This window comes from Chiloscyllium plagiosum, unplaced genomic scaffold (assembly GCF_037043375.1).
Source record: "Chiloscyllium plagiosum isolate Xiang-an unplaced genomic scaffold, Cpla_swu_hap1 HiC_scaffold_8, whole genome shotgun sequence".
Taxonomy (NCBI): domain Eukaryota; kingdom Metazoa; phylum Chordata; class Chondrichthyes; order Orectolobiformes; family Hemiscylliidae; genus Chiloscyllium; species Chiloscyllium plagiosum.
Window position 1 is genome coordinate 93,876,650 of NW_028270146.1, and position 21,025 is coordinate 93,897,674.

The 21,025-nt window shown below is 58.0% G+C and overlaps 1 protein-coding gene across 2 annotated transcripts in view; it reads left to right on the forward strand.

Moving 5' to 3' along the window:
• The window catches only part of LOC122553825 (transmembrane protein 151B), a 55,638-nt gene extending 34,824 nt beyond the window's left edge, over window positions 1–20,814 (forward strand). The window contains exon 3 of one of the 2 annotated variants that reach the window (XM_043698203.2): window positions 20,251–20,814. In XM_043698203.2, the coding sequence (XP_043554138.1) occupies window positions 20,251–20,278 (28 nt within the window). In that variant the 3' untranslated portion in view covers window positions 20,279–20,814. Of the gene's footprint in view, window positions 1–16,377; window positions 16,954–20,250 lie in introns of those variants that run through there. The other variant, XM_087990112.1, reaches the window with a different exon arrangement.
• Window positions 20,815–21,025: the final 211 nt, after the last annotated feature.

Consider the following 21,025-nt stretch of genomic DNA (forward strand, 5'->3'; position numbering starts at 1 on the left):
CCCCTTGCCTCCCGCTCCCCCACCCCCCCCCCTTGCCTCCCGCACCCCCACCCCCCCCTTGCCTCCCGCACCCCCACCCCCCCACTTGCCTTCCGCTCCCCCACCCCCCCCCTTGCCTTCCGCTCCCCCACCCCCCCCCTTGCCTTCCGCTCCCCCACCCCCCCCCTTGCCTTCCGCTCCCCCACCCCCCCCTTGCCTTCCGCTCCCCCACCCCCCCCTTGCCTTCCGCTCCCCCACCCCCCCCTTGCCTCCCGCTCCCCCACCCCCCCCTTGCCTCCCGCTCCCCCACCCCCCCCTTGCCTCCCGCTCCCCCACCCCCCCCTTGCCTCCCGCTCCCCCACCCCCCCCCTTGCCTCCCGCTCCCCCACCCCCCCCCTTGCCTCCCGCTCCCCCACCCCCCCCTTGCCTCCCGCTCCCCCACCCCCCCCTTGCCTCCCGCTCCCCCACCCCCCCCTTGCCTCCCGCTCCCCCACCCCCCCCTTGCCTCCCGCTCCCCCACCCCCCCCTTGCCTCCCGCTCCCCCACCCCCCCCTTGCCTCCCGCTCCCCCACCCCCCCCTTGCCTCCCGCTCCCCCACCCCCCCCTTGCCTCCCGCTCCCCCACCCCCCCCTTGCCTCCCGCTCCCCCACCCCCCCCTTGCCTCCCGCTCCCCCACCCCCCCCTTGCCTCCCGCTCCACCACCCCCCCCCTTGCCTCCCGCTCCACCACCCCCCCCCTTGCCTCCCGCTCCACCACCCCCCCCTTGCCTCCCGCTCCACCACCCCCCCCTTGCCTCCCGCTCCCCCACCCCCCCCTTGCCTCCCGCTCCCCCACCCCCCCCTTGCCTCCCGCTCCCCCACCCCCCCCTTGCCTCCCGCTCCCCCACCCCCCCCTTGCCTCCCGCTCCCCCACCCCCCCCTTGCCTCCCGCTCCCCCACCCCCCCCTTGCCTCCCGCTCCCCCACCCCCCCCTTGCCTCCCGCTCCCCCACCCCCCCCTTGCCTCCCGCTCCCCCACCCCCCCCTTGCCTCCCGCTCCCCCACCCCCCCCTTGCCTCCCGCTCCCCCACCCCCCCCTTGCCTCCCGCTCCCCCACCCCCCCCTTGCCTCCCGCTCCCCCCCCCCTCCACTTGCCTCCCCTCCCCCCCCCTTGCCTCCCCTCCCCCCCCCTTGCCTCCCCTCTCCCCCCCCTTGCCTCCCCTCTCCCCCCCCTTGCCTCCCCTCCCCCCCCGCCTCCCCTCCCCTCCCCCCTTGCCTCCCCTCCCCCCCCCTTGCCTCCCCTCCCCCCCCCTTGCCTCCCCTCCCCCTCCCCCCTTGCCTCCCCTCCCCCCCCTTGCCTCCCCTCTCCCCCCCCTTGCCTCCCCTCTCCCCCCCCTTGCCTCCCCTCTCCCCCCCCTTGCCTCCCCTCTCCCCCCCCTTGCCTCCCCTCTCCCCCCCCTTGCCTCCCCTCTCCCCCCCCTTGCCTCCCCTCCCCCCCCTTGCCTCCCCTCCCCCCCCCGCCCCCCCTCCCCTCCCCCCCCCCTCCCCTCCCCTTGCCTCCCCTCCCCCCTCCCCTTCCCCCCCCCCTCCCCTTCCCCCCCCCCCCTCCCCCCTCCCCTCCCCTTCCCCCCCCCCCCCTCCCCTCCCCTCCCCCCTCCCCTCCCCTCCCCCCTCCCCTCCCCCCCCCTCCCCCCCCCCCCTCCCTCCCCCCCCTCCCCCCCCCTCCCCCCCCCCCTCCCCCCCCCTCCCCCCCCCCCTCCCCTCCCCCCCTCCCCCCCCCTCCCCCCCCCCCCTCCCCTCCCCCCCTCCCCCCCCCTCCCCTCCCCCCCCCCCCTCCCCCCCCTCCCCTCCCCCCCCCCTCCCCCCCCCCCTCCCCTCCCCCCCCCCCTCCCCCCCCCCTTGCCTCCCCTCCCCCCTCCCCTCCCCCCTCCCTCCCTCCCCCCCCCCCTCCCCCCCTCCCCCCTCCCCTTCCCCTCCCCCCTCCCCTTCCCCCCCTCCCCCCCCCCCCCTCCCTCCCCCCCCCCCCTCCCCCCTCCCCCCCCCCCCCTCCCCCCTCCTCCCTCCCCCCTCCCTCCCCCCCCCCTCCCCCCTCCCTCCCCCCCCCTCCCCCCTCCCTCCCCCCTCCCTCCCTCCCCCCCCCCTCCCCCCTCCCTCCCCCCTCCCCCCTCCCTCCCCCCCCCTCCCTCCCCCCTCCCCCCTCCCTCCCCCCCCCCTCCCCCCTCCCTCTCCCTCCCTCCCCCCCCCCTCCCCCCTCCCTCCCCCCTCCCCCCTCCCTCCCCCCCCCCCCCTCCCCCCTCCCTCCCTCCCCCCCCCCCCCCTCCCCCCTCCCTCCCTCCCCCCCCCTCCCCCCTCCCCTCCCCCCCCCCTCCCTCCCCCCCCCCCCCCCCCTCCCCCCCCCTCCCCCCTCCCCTCCCCCCCCCTGGCCTCCCCACCCACCCCTTGCCTCCCTTTGACCTGGTCCCGCCCACCCCCCCCCCCCTTGCCTCCCTTTGACCTGGTCCCGCCCACCCCCCCCTTGCCTCCCTTTGACCTGGTCCCGCCCACCCCCCCCCCCCTTGCCTCCCTTTGACCTGGTCCCGCCCACCCCCCCCCCCCCCTTGCCTCCCTTTGACCTGGTCCCGCCCACCCCCCCCCCCCCTTGCCTCCCTTTGACCTGGTCCCGCCCACCCCCCCCCCCCCCCCCCTTGCCTCCCTTTGACCTGGTCCCGCCCACCCCCCCCCTTGCCTCCCTTTGACCTGGTCCCGCCCACCCCCCCCCTTGCCTCCCTTTGACCTGGTCCCGCCCACCCCCCCCCTTGCCTCCCTTTGACCTGGTCCCGCCCACCCCCCCCCCTTGCCTCCCTTTGACCTGGTCCCGCCCACCCCCCCCCCCCCTTGCCTCCCTTTGACCTGGTCCCGCCCACCCCCCCCTTGCCTCCCTTTGACCTGGTCCCGCCCACCCCCCCCCTTGCCTCCCTTTGACCTGGTCCCGCCCACCCCCCCCCTTGCCTCCCTTTGACCTGGTCCCGCCCACCCCCCCCCCTTGCCTCCCTTTGACCTGGTCCCGCCCACCCCCCCCCTTGCCTCCCTTTGACCTGGTCCCGCCCACCCCCCCCCTTGCCTCCCTTTGACCTGGTCCCGCCCACCCCCCCCCTTGCCTCCCTTTGACCTGGTCCCGCCCGCCCCACGCCTCCCTTTGACCTGGTCCCGCCCGCCCCACGCCTCCCTTTGACCTGGTCCCGCCCGCCCCACGCCTCCCTTTGACCTGGTCCCCCCCGCCCCAAGCCTCCCTTTGACCTGGTCCCCCCCGCCCCACGCCTCCATTTGACCTGGTCCCGCCCACCCCCCGCCCCACGCCTCCCTTTGACCTGGTCCCGCCCACCCCCCCCCACGCCTCCCTTTGACCTGGTCCCGCCCACCCCCCCCCCACGCCTCCCTTTGACCTGGTCCCGCCCACCCCCCCCTTGCCTCCCTTTGACCTGGTCCCGCCCACCCCCCCCCCTTGCCTCCCTTTGACCTGGTCCCGCCCACCCCCCCCCCTTGCCTCCCTTTGACCTGGTCCCGCCCACCCCCCCCCCTTGCCTCCCTTTGACCTGGTCCCGCCCACCCCCCCCCCCTTGCCTCCCTTTGACCTGGTCCCGCCCACCCCCCCCCCCCTTGCCTCCCTTTGACCTGGTCCCGCCCACCCCCCCCCTTGCCTCCCTTTGACCTGGTCCCGCCCACCCCCCCCCCTTGCCTCCCTTTGACCTGGTCCCGCCCACCCCCCCCCCTTGCCTCCCTTTGACCTGGTCCCGCCCACCCCGCCCCTTGCCTCCCTTTGACCTGGTCCCGCCCACCCCCGCCCCACGCCTCCCTTTGACCTGGTCCCGCCCGCCCCACGCCTCCCTTTGACCTGGTCCCGCCCGCCCCCCGCCTCCCTTTGACCTGGTCCCGCCCGCCCCCCGCCTCCCTTTGACCTGGTCCTGCCCGCCCCACGCCTCCCTTTGACCTGGTCCCGCCCACCCCCGCCCCACGCCTCCCTTTGACCTGGTCCCGCCCACCCCCGCCCCACGCCTCCCTTTGACCTGGTCCCGCCCGCCCCACGCCTCCCTTTGACCTGGTCCCGCCCGCCCCCCGCCTCCCTTTGACCTGGTCCCGCCCGCCCCCCGCCTCCCTTTGACCTGGTCCCGCCCGCCCCACGCCTCCCTTTGACCTGGTCCCGCCCGCCCCACGCCTCCCTTTGACCTGGTCCCGCCCGCCCCACGCCTCCCTTTGACCTGGTCCCGCCCGCCCCACGCCTCCCTTTGACCTGGTCCCGCCCGCCCCACGCCTCCCTTTGACCTGGTCCCGCCCGCCCCACGCCTCCCTTTGACCTGGTCCCGCCCGCCCCACGCCTCCCTTTGACCTGGTCCCGCCCGCCCCACGCCTCCCTTTGACCTGGTCCCGCCCGCCCCACGCCTCCCTTTGACCTGGTCCCGCCCGCCCCACGCCTCCCTTTGACCTGGTCCCGCCCGCCCCACGCCTCCCTTTGACCTGGTCCCGCCCGCCCCACGCCTCCCTTTGACCTGGTCCCGCCCGCCCCACGCCTCCCTTTGACCTGGTCCCGCCCGCCCCACGCCTCCCTTTGACCTGGTCCCGCCCGCCCCACGCCTCCCTTTGACCTGGTCCCGCCCGCCCCACGCCTCCCTTTGACCTGGTCCCGCCCGCCCCACGCCTCCCTTTGACCTGGTCCCGCCCGCCCCACGCCTCCCTTTGACCTGGTCCCGCCCGCCCCACGCCTCCCTTTGACCTGGTCCCGCCCGCCCCACGCCTCCCTTTGACCTGGTCCCGCCCGCCCCACGCCTCCCTTTGACCTGGTCCCCCCCGCCCCAAGCCTCCCTTTGACCTGGTCCCCCCCGCCCCACGCCTCCATTTGACCTGGTCCCGCCCACCCCCCGCCCCACGCCTCCCTTTGACCTGGTCCCGCCCACCCCCCGCCCCACGCCTCCCTTTGACCTGGTCCCGCCCGCCCCACGCCTCCCTTTGACCTGGTCCCGCCCGCCCCACGCCTCCCTTTGACCTGGTCCCCCCCGCCCCAAGCCTCCCTTTGACCTGGTCCCCCCCGCCCCACGCCTCCATTTGACCTGGTCCCGCCCACCCCCCGCCCCACGCCTCCCTTTGACCTGGTCCCGCCCACCCCCCCCACGCCTCCCTTTGACCTGGTCCCGCCCACCCCCCCCCACGCCTCCCTTTGACCTGGTCCCGCCCACCCCCCCCACGCCTCCCTTTGACCTGGTCCCGCCCACCCCCCCCCACGCCTCCCTTTGACCTGGTCCCGCCCACCCCCCGCCCCACGCCTCCCTTTGACCTGGTCCCGCCCGCCCCACGCCTCCCTTTGACCTGGTCCCGCCCGCCCCACGCCTCCCTTTGACCTGGTCCCCCCCGCCCCAAGCCTCCCTTTGACCTGGTCCCCCCCCGCCCCACGCCTCCATTTGACCTGGTCCCGCCCACCCCCCGCCCCACGCCTCCCTTTGACCTGGTCCCGCCCACCCCCCCCACGCCTCCCTTTGACCTGGTCCCGCCCACCCCCCCCCACGCCTCCCTTTGACCTGGTCCCGCCCACCCCCCCCCACGCCTCCCTTTGACCTGGTCCCGCCCACCCCCCCACGCCTCCCTTTGACCTGGTCCCGCCCACCCCCCCCCTTGCCTCCCTTTGACCTGGTCCCGCCCACCCCCCCCCCCTTGCCTCCCTTTGACCTGGTCCCGCCCACCCCCCCCCCCTTGCCTCCCTTTGACCTGGTCCCGCCCACCCCCCCCCCCTTGCCTCCCTTTGACCTGGTCCCGCCCACCCCCCCCCCCTTGCCTCCCTTTGACCTGGTCCCGCCCACCCCCCCCCTTGCGTCCCTTTGACCTGGTCCCGCCCACCCCCCCCCTTGCGTCCCTTTGACCTGGTCCCGCCCACCCCCCCCCCTTGCGTCCCTTTGACCTGGTCCCGCCCACCCCACGCCTCCCTTTGACCTGGTCCCGCCCGCCCCACGCCTCCCTTTGACCTGGTCCCGCCCGCCCCACGCCTCCCTTTGACCTGGTCCCGCCCGCCCCACGCCTCCCTTTGACCTGGTCCCGCCCGCCCCACGCCTCCCTTTGACCTGGTCCCGCCCGCCCCACGCCTCCCTTTGACCTGGTCCCCCCCGCCCCAAGCCTCCCTTTGACCTGGTCCCCCCCGCCCCACGCCTCCCTTTGACCTGGTCCCGCCCACCCCCCCCCTCGCCTCCCTTTGACCTGGTCCCGCCCACCCCCCCCCTCGCCTCCCTTTGACCTGGTCCCGCCCACCCCCCCCCTCGCCTCCCTTTGACCTGGTCCCGCCCACCCCCCCCCTTGCCTCCCTTTGACCTGGTCCCGCCCACCCCCCCGCCCCACGCCTCCCTTTGACCTGGTCCCGCCCGCCCCACGCCTCCCTTTGACCTGGTCCCGCCCACCCCCCCGCCCCACGCCTCCCTTTGACCTGGTCCCGCCCACCCCCCCGCCCCACGCCTCCCTTTGACCTGGTCCCGCCCACCCCCCCGCCCCACGCCTCCCTTTGACCTGGTCCCGCCCGCCCCACGCCTCCCTTTGACCTGGTCCCGCCCACCCCCCCGCCCCACGCCTCCCTTTGACCTGGTCCCGCCCACCCCCCGCCCCACGCCTCCCTTTGACCTGGTCCCGCCCACCCCCCCGCCCCACGCCCCCGCCCCACGACTCCCTTTGACCTGGTCCCGCCCACCCCCCCGCCCCACGCCTCGCTTTGACCTGGTCCCGCCCACCCCCCCCGCCCCACGCCTCCCTTTGACCTGGTCCCGCCCACCCCCCCCGCCCCACGCCCCCCTTTGACCTGGTCCCGCCCACCCCCCCCGCCCCACGCCCCCCTTTGACCTGGTCCCGCCCGCCCCACGCCTCCCTTTGACCTGGTCCCGCCCAGCCCCCCGCCCCCCCCACCCCACGCCTCCCTTTGACCTGGTCCCGCCCACCCCCCCGCCCCACGCCTCCCTTTGACCTGGTCCCGCCCACCCCCCCGCCCCACGCCTCCCTTTGACCTGGTCCCGCCCACCCCCCCGCCCCACGCCTCCCTTTGACCTGGTCCCGCCCACCCCCACGCCTCCCTTTGACCTGGTCCCGCCCACCCCCCCGCCCCACGCCTCCCTTTGACCTGGTCCCGCCCCACGCCTCCCTTTGACCTGGTCCCGCCCACCCCCACGCCTCCCTTTGACCTGGTCCCGCCCACCCCCCCGCCCCACGCCTCCCTTTGACCTGGTCCCGCCCCACGCCTCCCTTTGACCTGGTCCCGCCCACCCCCACGCCCCACGCCTCCCTTTGACCTGGTCCCGCCCACCCCCCCGCCCCACGCCTCCCTTTGACCTGGTCCCGCCCACCCCCCCGCCCCACGCCTCCCTTTGACCTGGTCCCGCCCACCCCCCCGCCCCACGCCTCCCTTTGACCTGGTCCCGCCCACCCCCTCCCGCCCCACGCCTCCCTTTGACCTGGTCCCGCCCACCCTCCCCCCTCCCTTGCCTCCCCCCTCCCTTGCCTCCCTCCTCCCTTGCCTCCCTCCTCCCTTGCCTCCCTTTGACCTGGTCCCGCCCACCCCCCCGCCCCACGCCTCCCTTTGACCTGGTCCCGCCCACCCCCCCGCCCCACGCCTCCCTTTGACCTGGTCCCGCCCACCCCCCCGCCCCACGCCTCCCTTTGACCTGGTCCCGCCCACCCCCCCGCCCCACGCCTCCCTTTGACCTGGTCCCGCCCACCCCCCCGCCCCACGCCTCCCTTTGACCTGGTCCCGCCCACCCCCCCGCCCCACGCCTCCCTTTGACCTGGTCCCGCCCACCCCCCCGCCCCACGCCTCCCTTTGACCTGGTCCCGCCCACCCCCCCGCCCCACGCCTCCCTTTGACCTGGTCCCGCCCACCCCCCCGCCCCACGCCTCCCTTTGACCTGGTCCCGCCCACCCCCCCGCCCCACGCCTCCCTTTGACCTGGTCCCGCCCACCCCCCCGCCCCACGCCTCCCTTTGACCTGGTCCCGCCCACCCCCCCGCCCCACGCCTCCCTTTGACCAGGTCCCGCCCACCCCCCCGCCCCACGCCTCCCTTTGACCTGGTCCCGCCCACCCCCCCGCCCCACGCCTCCCTTTGACCTGGTCCCGCCCACCCCCCCGCCCCACGCCTCCCTTTGACCTGGTCCCGCCCACCCCCCCGCCCCACGCCTCCCTTTGACCTGGTCCCGCCCACCCCCCCGCCCCACGCCTCCCTTTGACCTGGTCCCGCCCACCCCCCCGCCCCACGCCTCCCTTTGTCCTGGTCCCGCCCACCCCCCCGCCCCACGCCTCCCTTTGCCCTGGTCCCCCCCGCCCCACGCCTCCCTTTGACCTGGTCCCCCCCGCCCCACGCCTCCCTTTGACCTGGTCCCCCCCGCCCCACGCCTCCCTTTGACCTGGTCCCCCCCGCCCCACGCTTCCCTTTGACCTGGTCCCCCCCGCCCCACGCCTCCCTTTGACCTGGTCCCCCCCGCCCCACGCCTCCCTTTGACCTGGTCCCCCCCGCCCCACGCCTCCCTTTGACCTGGTCCCCCCCGCCCCACGCCTCCCTTTGACCTGGTCCCCCCCGCCCCACGCCTCCCTTTGACCTGGTCCCCCCCGCCCCACGCCTCCCTTTGACCTGGTCCCCCCCGCCCCACGCCTCCCTTTGACCTGGTCCCCCCCGCCCCACGCCTCCCTTTGACCTGGTCCCCCCCGCCCCACGCCTCCCTTTGACCTGGTCCCGCCCACCCCCCCGCCCCACGCCTCCCTTTGACCTGGTCCCGCCCACCCCCCCGCCCCACGCCTCCCTTTGACCTGGTCCCGCCCCACGCCTCCCTTTGACCTGGTCCCGCCCCACGCCTCCCTTTGACCTGGTCCCGCCCCACGCCTCCCTTTGACCTGGTCCCGCCCCACGCCTCCCTTTGACCTGGTCCCGCCCCACGCCTCCCTTTGCCCTGGTCCCGCCCCACGCCTCCCTTTGCCCTGGTCCCGCCCCACGCCTCCCTTTGCCCTGGTCCCGCCCCACGCCTCCCTTTGCCCTGGTCCCGCCCCACGCCTCCCTTTGACCTGGTCCCGCCCCACGCCTCCCTTTGACCTGGTCCCGCCCCACGCCTCCCTTTGACCTGGTCCCGCCCCACGCCTCCCTTTGACCTGGTCCCGCCCCACGCCTCCCTTTGACCTGGTCCCGCCCACCCCCCCGCCCCACGCCTCCCTTTGACCTGGTCCCGCCCACCCCCCCGCCCCACGCCTCCCTTTGACCTGGTCCCGCCCACCCCCCCGCCCCACGCCTCCCTTTGACCTGGTCCCGCCCACCCGCTCCCCCTCAACCTTTCCCGTCCTTCATTCTAGCACATTCCCCCTCTCCGTCTCACACCCTTTGTTCTTCCCACCCTCTCCCGTCCTTTGTCTCCCCCCCTCCCCAACTCTCCCTCTCCCTTCCTTCCATCTGTACTCTCCCTTGCTTCCTCTATCCTTCAACCCCCTATTCTTTCCCTTCCTTCCTCCGTCCTCCCCCTACCTATCTTCCCCCTTCCTTCCTCTACCCTCCGTCTCCGCCGCCACCCTCCCTCTCCTTCCGTCCTCCATTCCCCCTTCTCTCCCTTCCCCCCACAATGTTACCCTCTCCTTCGCTCCCTCCAGCACCCCACCAGCATCACCCTCTCATTCAAGTCGTTCCATTGCCTTCCTTTCCCCCTCCTCTGTCTCTGTATTTACCTGCCTCCTTTATACTCTCCAACTTTCTCCGTGATCTTGGCGCTCCTCTCAATTCTAAAATCTCCACACGCACACCCTGCCTCCCCCTATTAGCTGCACTATCAGCTGCTCAGCCTCTCTGTTTATGAAGTCCCCCCCTAAATCTCTCTCTCTCTGCCCTTCCTCCTCATCCTATTCCTTTAAGGCCCTCCTTCGAACCTACCTCTTTGAGCAACTCTACCCCATTGCTTTTTTTTAGACTCAGTGTCAAATTATGCTTGACAACACTCCTCGGGGAGGTTTTCTTTCAGTGAAAGACACACAGATATAAGTTGTTGGTGCCTCCAGGACCAGCAAGGTTTGCCAACATCAGGCTTTGTGGCATTCCCCACACGGTGCTGACTGGCATTGCCCACTCCCTATCTACAAGGGTCAACAACTGATTCAAACTCTCAAGAAGCGCCGAGAGATTGAGAGATCTTTTCTTGTTTAGCTCACCAATAATTCTAGCATTTTATTTGTTTTCAGTAATAGATGAATATGGGTGAAAGTGGGGGGCAGAAAGGAAGGGACAAGGGGAAACCCATCTCCAAACCTGCAAATTGTGGGCATTTAGAAGAGGAGAGAATTTTGGTCAAATGTGATGAGACCATATGCCTCATCTTAAAGGAGCCAAATTAACAACACACATTCAGATCAAAAACACAGCCTGATAAAGATCTGTATTCATCCTTAAGTGGGAATGTATATCACACCGGGCAGCTTGATTAGCCTAGATACTAAGTAGGAAGTGTCCATAATGTATAACGTACTGTTATATGGGGAAAAGCCACTAGATTCTTAGTTGTCACCTGTCACACTTTAGAATAGCTGATTAGAGACAGACTGGGTGCAGCCATTTTGGATAGTGCTCCTTCCTTTATCCTTTGGTAAACGACAATGTTGGGGGTCAGGGAAGCTGGCAGTTCTCATACTGGTGATGCCTGTATTAAGAGTACAGATTTCACATGGTGCCAGTTCGCCAAGCTCAGTGGGTCATACTGATCGGGTCACAGCACTACAAGAGATAGTTATCATGTTACTGTACTAGGAGGTGCTGCGCAAGATTTCTGCCACCCAGGCTGCCTCCCAATCAGCATTTCAGCACAGAAATGAATGAGATGTTCATCTCAAACACCAAGTGGCTCTAAAACCTTCTCAGATCTCTGTTTAGATCTTTCCACACTATCTCCTGTCTATGTGAATTAGTTGAATCTATATTGCCTGTGTCCGAACCCTCTTCTGTTCCTGTGTCTGTGTCTCCTTGTTCTAAAGTTTGTGGTAATCTGAGAAAACACAGACTGAATGGAGTTCAATTTGTATCTCCAATACCTGAGTAAGTCTGTACTTGGTTTAGAACTGGATATATACTTGAAAAGGAAAAATAATGCAGTGCTCTGGGATTAGAGCAGAGAAAGCAGAACTGATTAGATAGCTTTGTTTTAATAGCTGTCACAGACATTATGGACTGAATTACCTCTTGTGTTGTAAGATTCTATCATCTGTTTTTGTGCTGCACAGAGTAGTAGGGATTCTGAAACTCTCGTCCTAAGAAAGATGTTGTGATGGGTTAACTGAAAATTGTCAAACAATAAAGTTTTAGCTGGGCAAGGGAAGGGAACTAATTCTGTTGCCATTCATTTAGATTAGCTGAGTAACTAGAGTTACCCAGCTGATTGAAACGAACGGCAACAGAATTGGTTTGAGGCCGAATGACTGTGTTCTGTTCCAGGGGGAACAATCGCAAGGCTGAAAAGAAGTTGACAGAGGCACCGCGAGCCCATTGATGTCTACCTGACAATATGCTCACCCTTTTTAATCAGAGCAGCCAATCAGTCATTTTATTTTACAGATACCAAGCACATCCTTAACAGGTGGTGGGAAAAACAGTCAGTTGAGCTTTCATTCCTGACTGCTGTCTCACTTTCAGTTGTCAACCCTTCCAGGATTGCCCTGGTAGTCTCAAGAATTATAGGTTAATCTCCTTAACAGTACTGCAAGCGAACTCTGGCCTCATAATCCGGAGGCCCAGGTTCAAGCTCTGCGGACAGGGATTAAAATCCTGCAGTAGCAGATTGTGGGATTGAAATTCAATTAATAAAATCTGGAGTTGAAAGCTATTCTCCATAATGGTGATCATGAAACTAGCATTGATTGGTGTAAAGAACTATCTAGTTCATTAATGCCTTTTAGGGGAAGAAATCTGCCGTCCTTGCATGGTTTGGTTTACATGTGACTCTAGCCCCAACAGCAACATGGTGGATTATTTGCTGCCCTCGGACTATCCTGACAAGCCACTGTGTTCAGAGACAATTTTATGGGGAGTTGATGGCCTGGTGGTATTATCACTGGACTATTAATCCAGGGATCCAGATGATGTCCTTGGGACCTGGATTTGAATCTGACCACAGCAGATAGTTGAATTTGAATTAAATAAAAATCTGGAATTAGGAATTTAATGAAGACCATGAATTCATTGCCAGTTGTTGGGGGAAAAACACATCTAGTTCACTGTCGTCTGTTAGGGAAGGAAACTGCCATCCTTACCTGGTCTGGCCTACATGTGACTCCAGACCCACAGCAGTGTGGTTGACTTTTAACTGCCGTCTGGGTAATAGGGATGGTAGCAACGCCCTCATCCCATGAATGAATAAAAAATTTAGGAACAGGTAACCAAATGCTGGCCTTGCCATGACACCCATATACCATTTTTTTAAAAAATTAATACCCAAGTAGTAAAATGGTGGCATTTACAGGAATTGCACTTTGTAAAACTTTTCCTTTGTTTACCATTAATTTATTTTTAAAGTTGGAAATGATCTAAAAGAATGGCCATTTGACAAATGATATGTTCTTTGTGATTGTTGTCGTCAGGTGGCACATTAGGAAGGTAGCTATGTTGGGTGGCCAATACTGACCACAGTCAGCAACCCTGCAAGAAGTGTGGGTGTTGGGGTTTGGGCTCGTAATCAAACTTTGCTGTGATCAAGCTTCTGCAAACACCAACTGTCTCCAACACTCCTGATCCTGTGTTATCAAAGGAACAGAGATTTGGGCCTGTACCGGAGCAAGGGTCGCCATCATTGATCCATTGGGAATGCATGGGAGAGGGGACCAAATCCCGGTCACCTTCCTAGAAATTTTAACTAAATAACTGATTGCTTTCTACCACCTGATCTATGCAACAACCAGTTAGGTGACCTTTCACTGTTTTTCATATGCATCTTATGCTAATGCACAGTTCCTGAGCAATCCTGAAGAATGCATTGGGCACAACTGTGACAGGTGTGTGTTCTGTGTGCTGAAAGACATTGATTTGGAACTCACCTGAAGTCATGTGGGCCATGCACCTGAAATATTGCTAGGATCCTAGATTTGGCCAGTCACTGGTACAGACATCATTATCAGTCCAGAAATACAAGCTGTATGTAAGCTGGGTCCTGCATTTGCATTAGTTAAAAGACCAGAACCTTATAGTGAGTTTAAGTAATTCTATTCTGGAACATTTCCTATGGCAATGTATCCTGGAGTTCTTTTGCCGAGTACCTGGGCTTGTTAGAGAGTGTTGCTATGTCCTCACAGGGTTGGGGCGCGAAATGCACGAGGCAGCACGGTGGCTCAGTGGTTAGCCCTACTGCTACACAGCACCAGCTTCCCAGGTTTGATTCCAACCTTGGGCGACACTCTGTGTGGAGTTTGCACATTCTCCCCGTGTCTGCGTGGGTTTCCTCCAGGTGCTCCCGTTTCCTCCCACAGTCCAAAGATGTGCAGGTCAGGTGAATTGGCCATGCTAAATTGCCCATAGTGTTGGGTGCATTAGTCAGAGGGAAATGGTTCTGGGTGGGTTACTCTTTGGAGGATCGGTGTGGACTGGTTGAGCCAAAGGGCCTGTTTCCACACTGTAGGGAATCTAATCTAATCATTCAGAAGATCTGTCTGAATAAGGGCTTCTGCAAGACATGGAAACTCTGCAACAAGGGCCATCTCTACACATTGCCTTCTGCCAAATTAGAGTCCGATTCCTCCATTCTGTTTGAAATAGCTGTGATCTATGATCAGTTTTAGCTTTTTTTTAAACATCACTATATATTTGTCCAGAGTTTGTTTGCTGCAGTATGGAGGAAACAGTATCTAATTCCCAGAGGTGCCAGGGCAAGCTAGTATAAGGAAACCAATTGACTGCCGAGTGGAAACGTATTGGTGGCTACCACTCATGTAGTTGGTGAGGGTTGTTCCTCAGAATTGTCCTGGAGAATCCAAGAGCTTAATGTCGATTGACCCTGGAGAAGTTTTAAAGGAATGTTGCATTGTGCTTTTAACCAAACGGCCTATATATTTGCTAATTGGTGACAACATATGGGATTCAGTGAGAATGGACATTTTGGTAATGAATGGCTTTGAGTGGGGCAGAGCCATTAAGGTCATGTGAAGAAACCTTCCAGAACTGGGCCAATCAGATATTAATGCTTTCTGGGTGGGGATTTAGCACTGAACTGATTCCTGTACGTACTTCTGTTATCACGCAGTGATAACAGCAGAGCTGGTCTTAGATTGTGACACCAATACACAGGACACTTGCTGTCAGTGACTTTGGATCAAAAGAACAAGTACCTAAATGGAGCTGCAGGGGAGTTAAAATGGTCATCAGACCTTGCTGACATTGGGCAAGCAATAAAATCCACATTCGGGTATATTGACTATACAATGTTTGGAGAAATCTGGTTGGAATTATCATTTTGACAAGCTGCAATGGGATTGCACACTGACAGGGCCCTCAATTGATGGGGAGATTTGTCTCAGCTTCTGAAAATTAGGAAAAAGTTGCAAATTTCATACTACAAAGAGCAGGTTTAGATGGAGAAGGCCCATTTCTTCTGGAATACAGAACCACCTCTGTTACCCAAATGTCAATTATCCAAATTTCGGATTATCCGAACAAGATCTCAAGGTCCCATAAAAACGTCATCCGAACAATCAGTTATCAAACAGTTAGCCGAGCAAAATACTCCCAGACCATCTCGTTCAAATAATCGAGTTTGTTCTGTATACTTCAAAAATACCAACCTTTCTGTCTTCTTGTGTCAGCTGCTGTTTCAGTTGCAAGAAGAAAGTTCAAGTAGCAGTCCACAAGTATTTCGTGCTTGGTCCTCCAGTCCAGTGCTGAGAGTGTGTGATACTGTTAGAGGTGCTGGATTTCACATAAACTGGCCATTACATCATGGGGCCACATCAGGTGTGGGCTTAATCAATGGAATACTGCTTTGGGTATCAGAATGAAGCTTTTGCTATGTGCCTGACTTATGAGATTGCTTAGAGTTGAAAGAAAGATTTGTGTTTTGATGGCACATTTCCCAATGTCAAAGAGCCCAATGTAATAACCAGATAAGCTCTTTTAAATGGTGTGGAATGAGAAATAAAGATTGGTCTGCTGCAAAACTTCCCAGCTTTCCTTCTAGGCAGTGCTATAGAATCCTTCACAACCAACTCTATTTTTATTTTAGCATCTAGATGACAGTACCTGCAATACTTTTTTTTTACTCTTTCAGTGCTGCACTGTGACTGTGACTATCAGCCTGAATTTAGTGCTCAAGCCTCTGAAGTGGGGTATGACCACCCCATAGTCAACAATAGTGTGGCCACATGTGACCTTAGTCCCCTTATTTAAGAAAGGATGTAAATGCATTGAAAGCGGTTCAAAGAACATTCATTAGATCGATACTGGGATGAGCGGGTTGTCTAATGAGGATATTTGGACAGACTGGCATTATACAGTGGAACTTAGTGCGAAGGGTGACTTGATTAAAACATTTAAGATTTTGAATCTTTTTGACTGGGTGGGCATAGAAAGGATCAATCCAAAGTATGGAGGTGCTGTACTAATTCAGGGGTCACTCTTTGGGGAAGGACATGAGAATTTTTTGAGGATTGTGTAACTTTGGAACTACTTGCCTCAAAGAAGTAGTGGAAGTGGGATCATTGAATATTTTTAAGACAGAGGTACATAGACTCTTATTTGTGGGAGAATCAACGGTTATTGAGGGAAGATGAGAATGTAGAATTTGAAAAACAACCAGATCAGCCATAATCATCTTAAATGGCAGAGCAGGCTGTAGGGGCGACAGTGGTGTACTGCTCCTATTTTGTGTATTGTCATGATTCAGCGATGAGAATGTTGCCCAATGAGTCACAAAGGGAGATTTACTCTGAATAGATTTGCCAGGTTCCTTGAGCTGGCTCATTGTGAATGAGTGTCAAATTAAACAGTTGCCAGTCTCTACACCTGCTTCTGACCTGTTAGTGGATAAATACCAACTAATCGTAGAGTAGAGGAGGGCTTGCATTGATGTGGCAATCATATTTTGAATAGATAGGAGTGAAATGCAACTGATACATTGGCCAGGAAATACCTAGAATTGACAACACAGGAACAGTCCATTTACCCAATTTGTTTGTAGTCAGCGTGTGGAGTTCAATTAACTCACTGCCGACCGGGATGAAACTCTGATGGACCAGTTTCCTGATGATGATCAAGTGACCTACCTTGGCCCTGGCTCGAAGCACACGTGTGTTAGAGGAGGACAGGATTGGGTGGGCAGGCTTGACTATTCAATGCTTCCTGTAGTGGAATAGCCAGTAACTAATCTAGGCTCGCCTGTGAAGAATATCAAAGGACTTATGGTCCCTGTCAATCATATTCATATTCCAGTAAAAGAGTTTGCACTTCCAGGGATTGGCGAGTGACTACATAAAATCAGTGAACCTACAGGACTTGTGGAAGAAAACAAAGACTTTGGGGATTCCTCAATGACTGACAGTCTGAAATCCCTAAAGACTGTAGGAGTGAGCTGTACAAAGTCCCGCTGCTGCAGGCTCAGTTCTGACTTGAAATGTTTTACTGTATTTAAATGTGACCTGATTAGTGAGGGCCCTCTGACATGTCTTACTGTTGACATGTCTTAATGCTGTGGACTATTGCACTGGGACAAACTATGCAAACAAATTAAAAAATAAAACCTGCTACACTCACTCCTCGATAAGTCACGGCGGTCAGAAGTGGGAATGAAAAGGTGAGAGGCACCCATGGCTATTACTGGAGCATCTGAATGTATTTTATTTTGTTTGCCTATTGGTGTGGATTTGCGGTCTCTGTGTCTGTCTATTACTGGTGCAGGGCTCTTTGTCTTCCTGCTAATAAGCACTCCCTCCCCAACCTCCTGAACTGTTGGCATAAGACTGTCACTTTCTTATTCTGATACTTTTTTGAATAAAAAAAAAGTTTGAAATAAAAATGCTGTGTTGCATCGTGTGTGGATCATTGCTTTGGACATAGCATCCCTACAGTGTGGAGGCAGGCTATTTAGCCAATGAAGTTGACACTGATTCTTTAAGGTACATGCCATCCTCTTACTCTATCTATGTAACCCTGCATTTCTCATGACTAATCCACCTAACCTGCACAGTCCTATACACTATGGACAACTTAGCATTGCCAATCCACCTCACCTGCATATCTTTGGACTGTGGAAGGAAACTGGAGCACCCAGAGGAAACCCACCCAGACACTGGGAGAAAGTGTAAGTTCCACATAGATGGTGTGGGGATAGAGACATCTGTGTTACAAGGATTGCCAACCCTCCAGGAATTCACAAATTCCTGAGGGGAATTAGATGTGGGTGGGGGAAGTCTAGCATTATCCAAAGAAAGGAAGGTAGAAGCAGGATCACTTTCCAATTGGTGCAAAAAGGCAAGACAGCAGGTGTATCAATGTGATGGGTGAACAATTGGAAGGATCAGTAACAATAGGCTTCCAGATTGGACAACCATAGAGATGCCATGGGGGTCTGACCTAGAGAAGGCAGGGTGGGTGGGGAGAGTGTTAATGTCGTTATGTCAGACACTGGAAACTGTGCCCCTGGAACAAGGGGAAGGGCATTGAAAAAAATCATGTAGGCGAGTGCTTCAGGGGAGTGTCCAAAGGAAGAAGGGACAAGAAAAGAGTTAGCAGTGATGAGTTCTGGTCAAGATGTTTGGAATGCTGTAGGACACCTATAGGGTAGGTAGGGAGACAGTGTTCCCTTTGGTTGAGGGAATTCAAGAGCATGGGGGCATAATCTTTAAAGCAAAACTCATGTTAGTTTTTTTTAATTCACTTGTGGAAATTGGGTGTCGCTGGCTGGCCAGCATTTATTACAGTTGCCCTTGAGGTGGTGGGCTGTCTTTCTGAACCACTGCAGTCTATGTGCTATAGGTACACCCACAATGTCCTCAGGGAGGGAATTATATGATTTTTGACCCAGCAATAGTGAAGGAATATTGATATAATTCCATTGGATTACCATTGATCAGCATCTGAACTAGACAATCATATACATGCTATGACTGCAAGAGTAGCTGAAAGGCTAGGAATCATGCAGCAAGTAATGAACTTGTTTATTTCCTCATTGCTTGTTCACCATCTACAAGGCACAAGTCAGAATGGTGATTTTCTTGGAGAGGACTTTGCAGATAGTTATACTTCCAAGTATCTGCTGTGCTTGTCCTGTGTGTTAGTGGTTGTGGATTTGGAAGTTAAAAATCACACCATCAGGTTATAGTCCAACAGGTTTATTTGGAAGCACTAGCTTTCAAAGCGCTGCTCCTTCATTAGGTGGCTGTGGAGTACACAATTTTAAGACAAAATTTATAGCAAAGGTTTACAGTGTGATGTAACTGAAATTATACATTGAAAAATACCTTGCTTGTTTAAGTTTCTCATCTGTTAGAATGACCATGAGAGTTTCACTTCTTTCATTTGTAAATCACAAAAATGTTTTTAAAAAAGTTACATTCTCAGGTTAACTGTAACAATTGGTGTCAGCCCAGATAAGATGTTCAGATGTTGAAGGTGTTAGCCTCCTGTGTTTTGTTGTCTGTACCATAATGTTTAGACTGATTCTAATCTAAAAGGTGAGTTAACAGAGTCTTACATGGATTCATGCAGTTTTTAAGCAAAGTACAATCTAACTCTGCAAGAGGATCAGCCATGATTGCATTGAATTGGAGGAGGCTCAATGGGCTGAATGACCTACTGATATTTCCTTTCAGCAGCCTTTCAATGGCTATTGCAGGAACCTCACTGGATGTGGATGGTGCTGTCTTCAGTTTAACAAATCAAAGCCCTTTCAACCTGCCTGTTTCAGTAAAGAAACTGTTCCTGCTATGATGACCCTAGTGACAGATTGCAAAACAGGTACTGTGCTGGGAAATCCAGGAGGTTTAAGGCGGCTCATAATTCTAAATTTTAAATTACCTTAATTACTTGTTCAACAAGGTTTCCAGATCCACCTTCAATCTTGCCACAGGACTCCCTGCAATATCCCCGATGGATTCTGATTGAACTTGAGCACCTTGCTGTCACCTTCACCTGGTCCATCACCTGCTTTGGGTGGCATGGTGGCCCAGTGGTTAGCATTGTTTCCTCACCCGGGTTCAATTCCAGCCTCGGGCTAATGTGTGTGGAGTTTGCACGTTCTCCCAGTGTCTGCAAGGATTTCCTTCCACAATCTAAAGATGTACAGGTTAGGTGAATTGGTCATGCTAAATTGCCCATAATGTTCAGGGATGTGTAGGTTAGATGCATTAATCGGGTAAATGTAGGGGAATGGGTTTGGATGGGATACTCTTCGGAGGGTCAATGTGGACTTGTTGGGCCGAAGGACCTGTTTCCACACTGCAGAGATTCTATGGCATTACTATGCTGTCTACGTGATGCCAATTTCAAAGTAGTATGTACCTGAACCCCTAGGTATCTCTATTCTCCAACGCTACCCTGTGCCCCTTAATTGTCTAAGTCCTGCCCTTGGTTGTTTTATCAAAATGCAATACCTCACATTTATGTACATTAAACTCCATCTGCCACTCCTCAGCCCATTGACCTAATTAGAGTCATAGAGGTGTACAGCACAGAAACAGCCCCTTCAGTCCAACCCATCCATGCTGACCAGATATCCCAACCCAATCTAGTCACATCTGCTTGCACCCGCTCCATATCCCTCCAAACCCTTCCTATTCATATACCCACCCAGATGCCTTTTAAATGTTGCAATTGTACTAGCCACCACTTCCTCTGGCAGCTCTTTCCATACACATACCACACTCTGTGAAAAAGTTGCCCCTTAGGTCTCTTTTATATCTTTCCCCTCTCAACCTAAACCTATGCCCTCTACTTCTGGACTCCCCGACTCCATGGAAAAGACTTTGTCTATTTATCCTATCCATGCCCCTCATGATTTTATAAACCTCTATAAGGTCATCCCTCAGCCTCTGACGCTCCAGGGAAAACAGCCCCAGCCTATTCAACCTCTCCCTGTAGCTCAAATCTTCCAACCCTAGCAACATCATCCTTTCAAGTTGTGAAAATCCTTTGGATTCTCCTTAACCCTATTTGCTAAAGCTATCTCATGTCCACTTTTTGCCCTCCTGATTTCCCTCTTAAGTATATTCCTACTACCTTTATATTCTAAAGATTCACTCTATCTATCCTGTCTATACCTAACATGTGCTTCGTTCTTTTTCTTAATCAAACCCTCAATTTCTCTAGTGTTATGAAGATGTGGATGTCATTTTAAGACAGTTAAAAGCAGCAAAACTATTGGACACAGCTCCAAGTGTTGTAACACTGGGTTGAACAACTTGAGTAGTTTGTTACCTGGAGACAAAAACAAGTTTGAATTCAGCCAATCGATTTAAATTATACCCTGAGAAAAATACCAATTTCCAATCAAGTTTGAATTGAGTGTATTGACAATCTTAAAAGCCAATGACACAACCCCATGCTCTGGGGTATAAAACTGGCGGGAAATTGAACAGTTGAGAGGAAAACTGACAAGGCCCGCATGTAAACAGACTGAAAAATAGCTCTCTTAAAAAGGTACCTTTTTGAACAGTAACCTGTGCCACAGAAATTCCTAAGAAGAAGAAAAGAAGACAGGAAGATCCGAACAGAAGAACGAAATCTGCCTGGTTTTGAGATAAGAAGTCTTGTTTTGTAAATCTTGATTGGGAGTTTTATTGGACTAGTGTTACAGAAGGAAAGGTAACAGATAGGTAAACAGTAAGGAATGGTAAACAGTTGTTAGTTAATTATTCTCTGTTGTACTTTAAGAAATAAAGTTGTTAATTTTTACTATAAATAGTCCTTGGCCTCTCAAAAAAACAACTCTCCACCACCACCACCACCCTCTGTTTCCTACTGTCAAGCCAATTTTGTAGCCAATTGGCAAGGTCTCCTTGAATCCCATGTGATCTAACTTTACTAATGAAGGGCTTTTGCCCGAAACGTCGATTTCGCTGCTCGTTGGATGCTGCCTGAATTG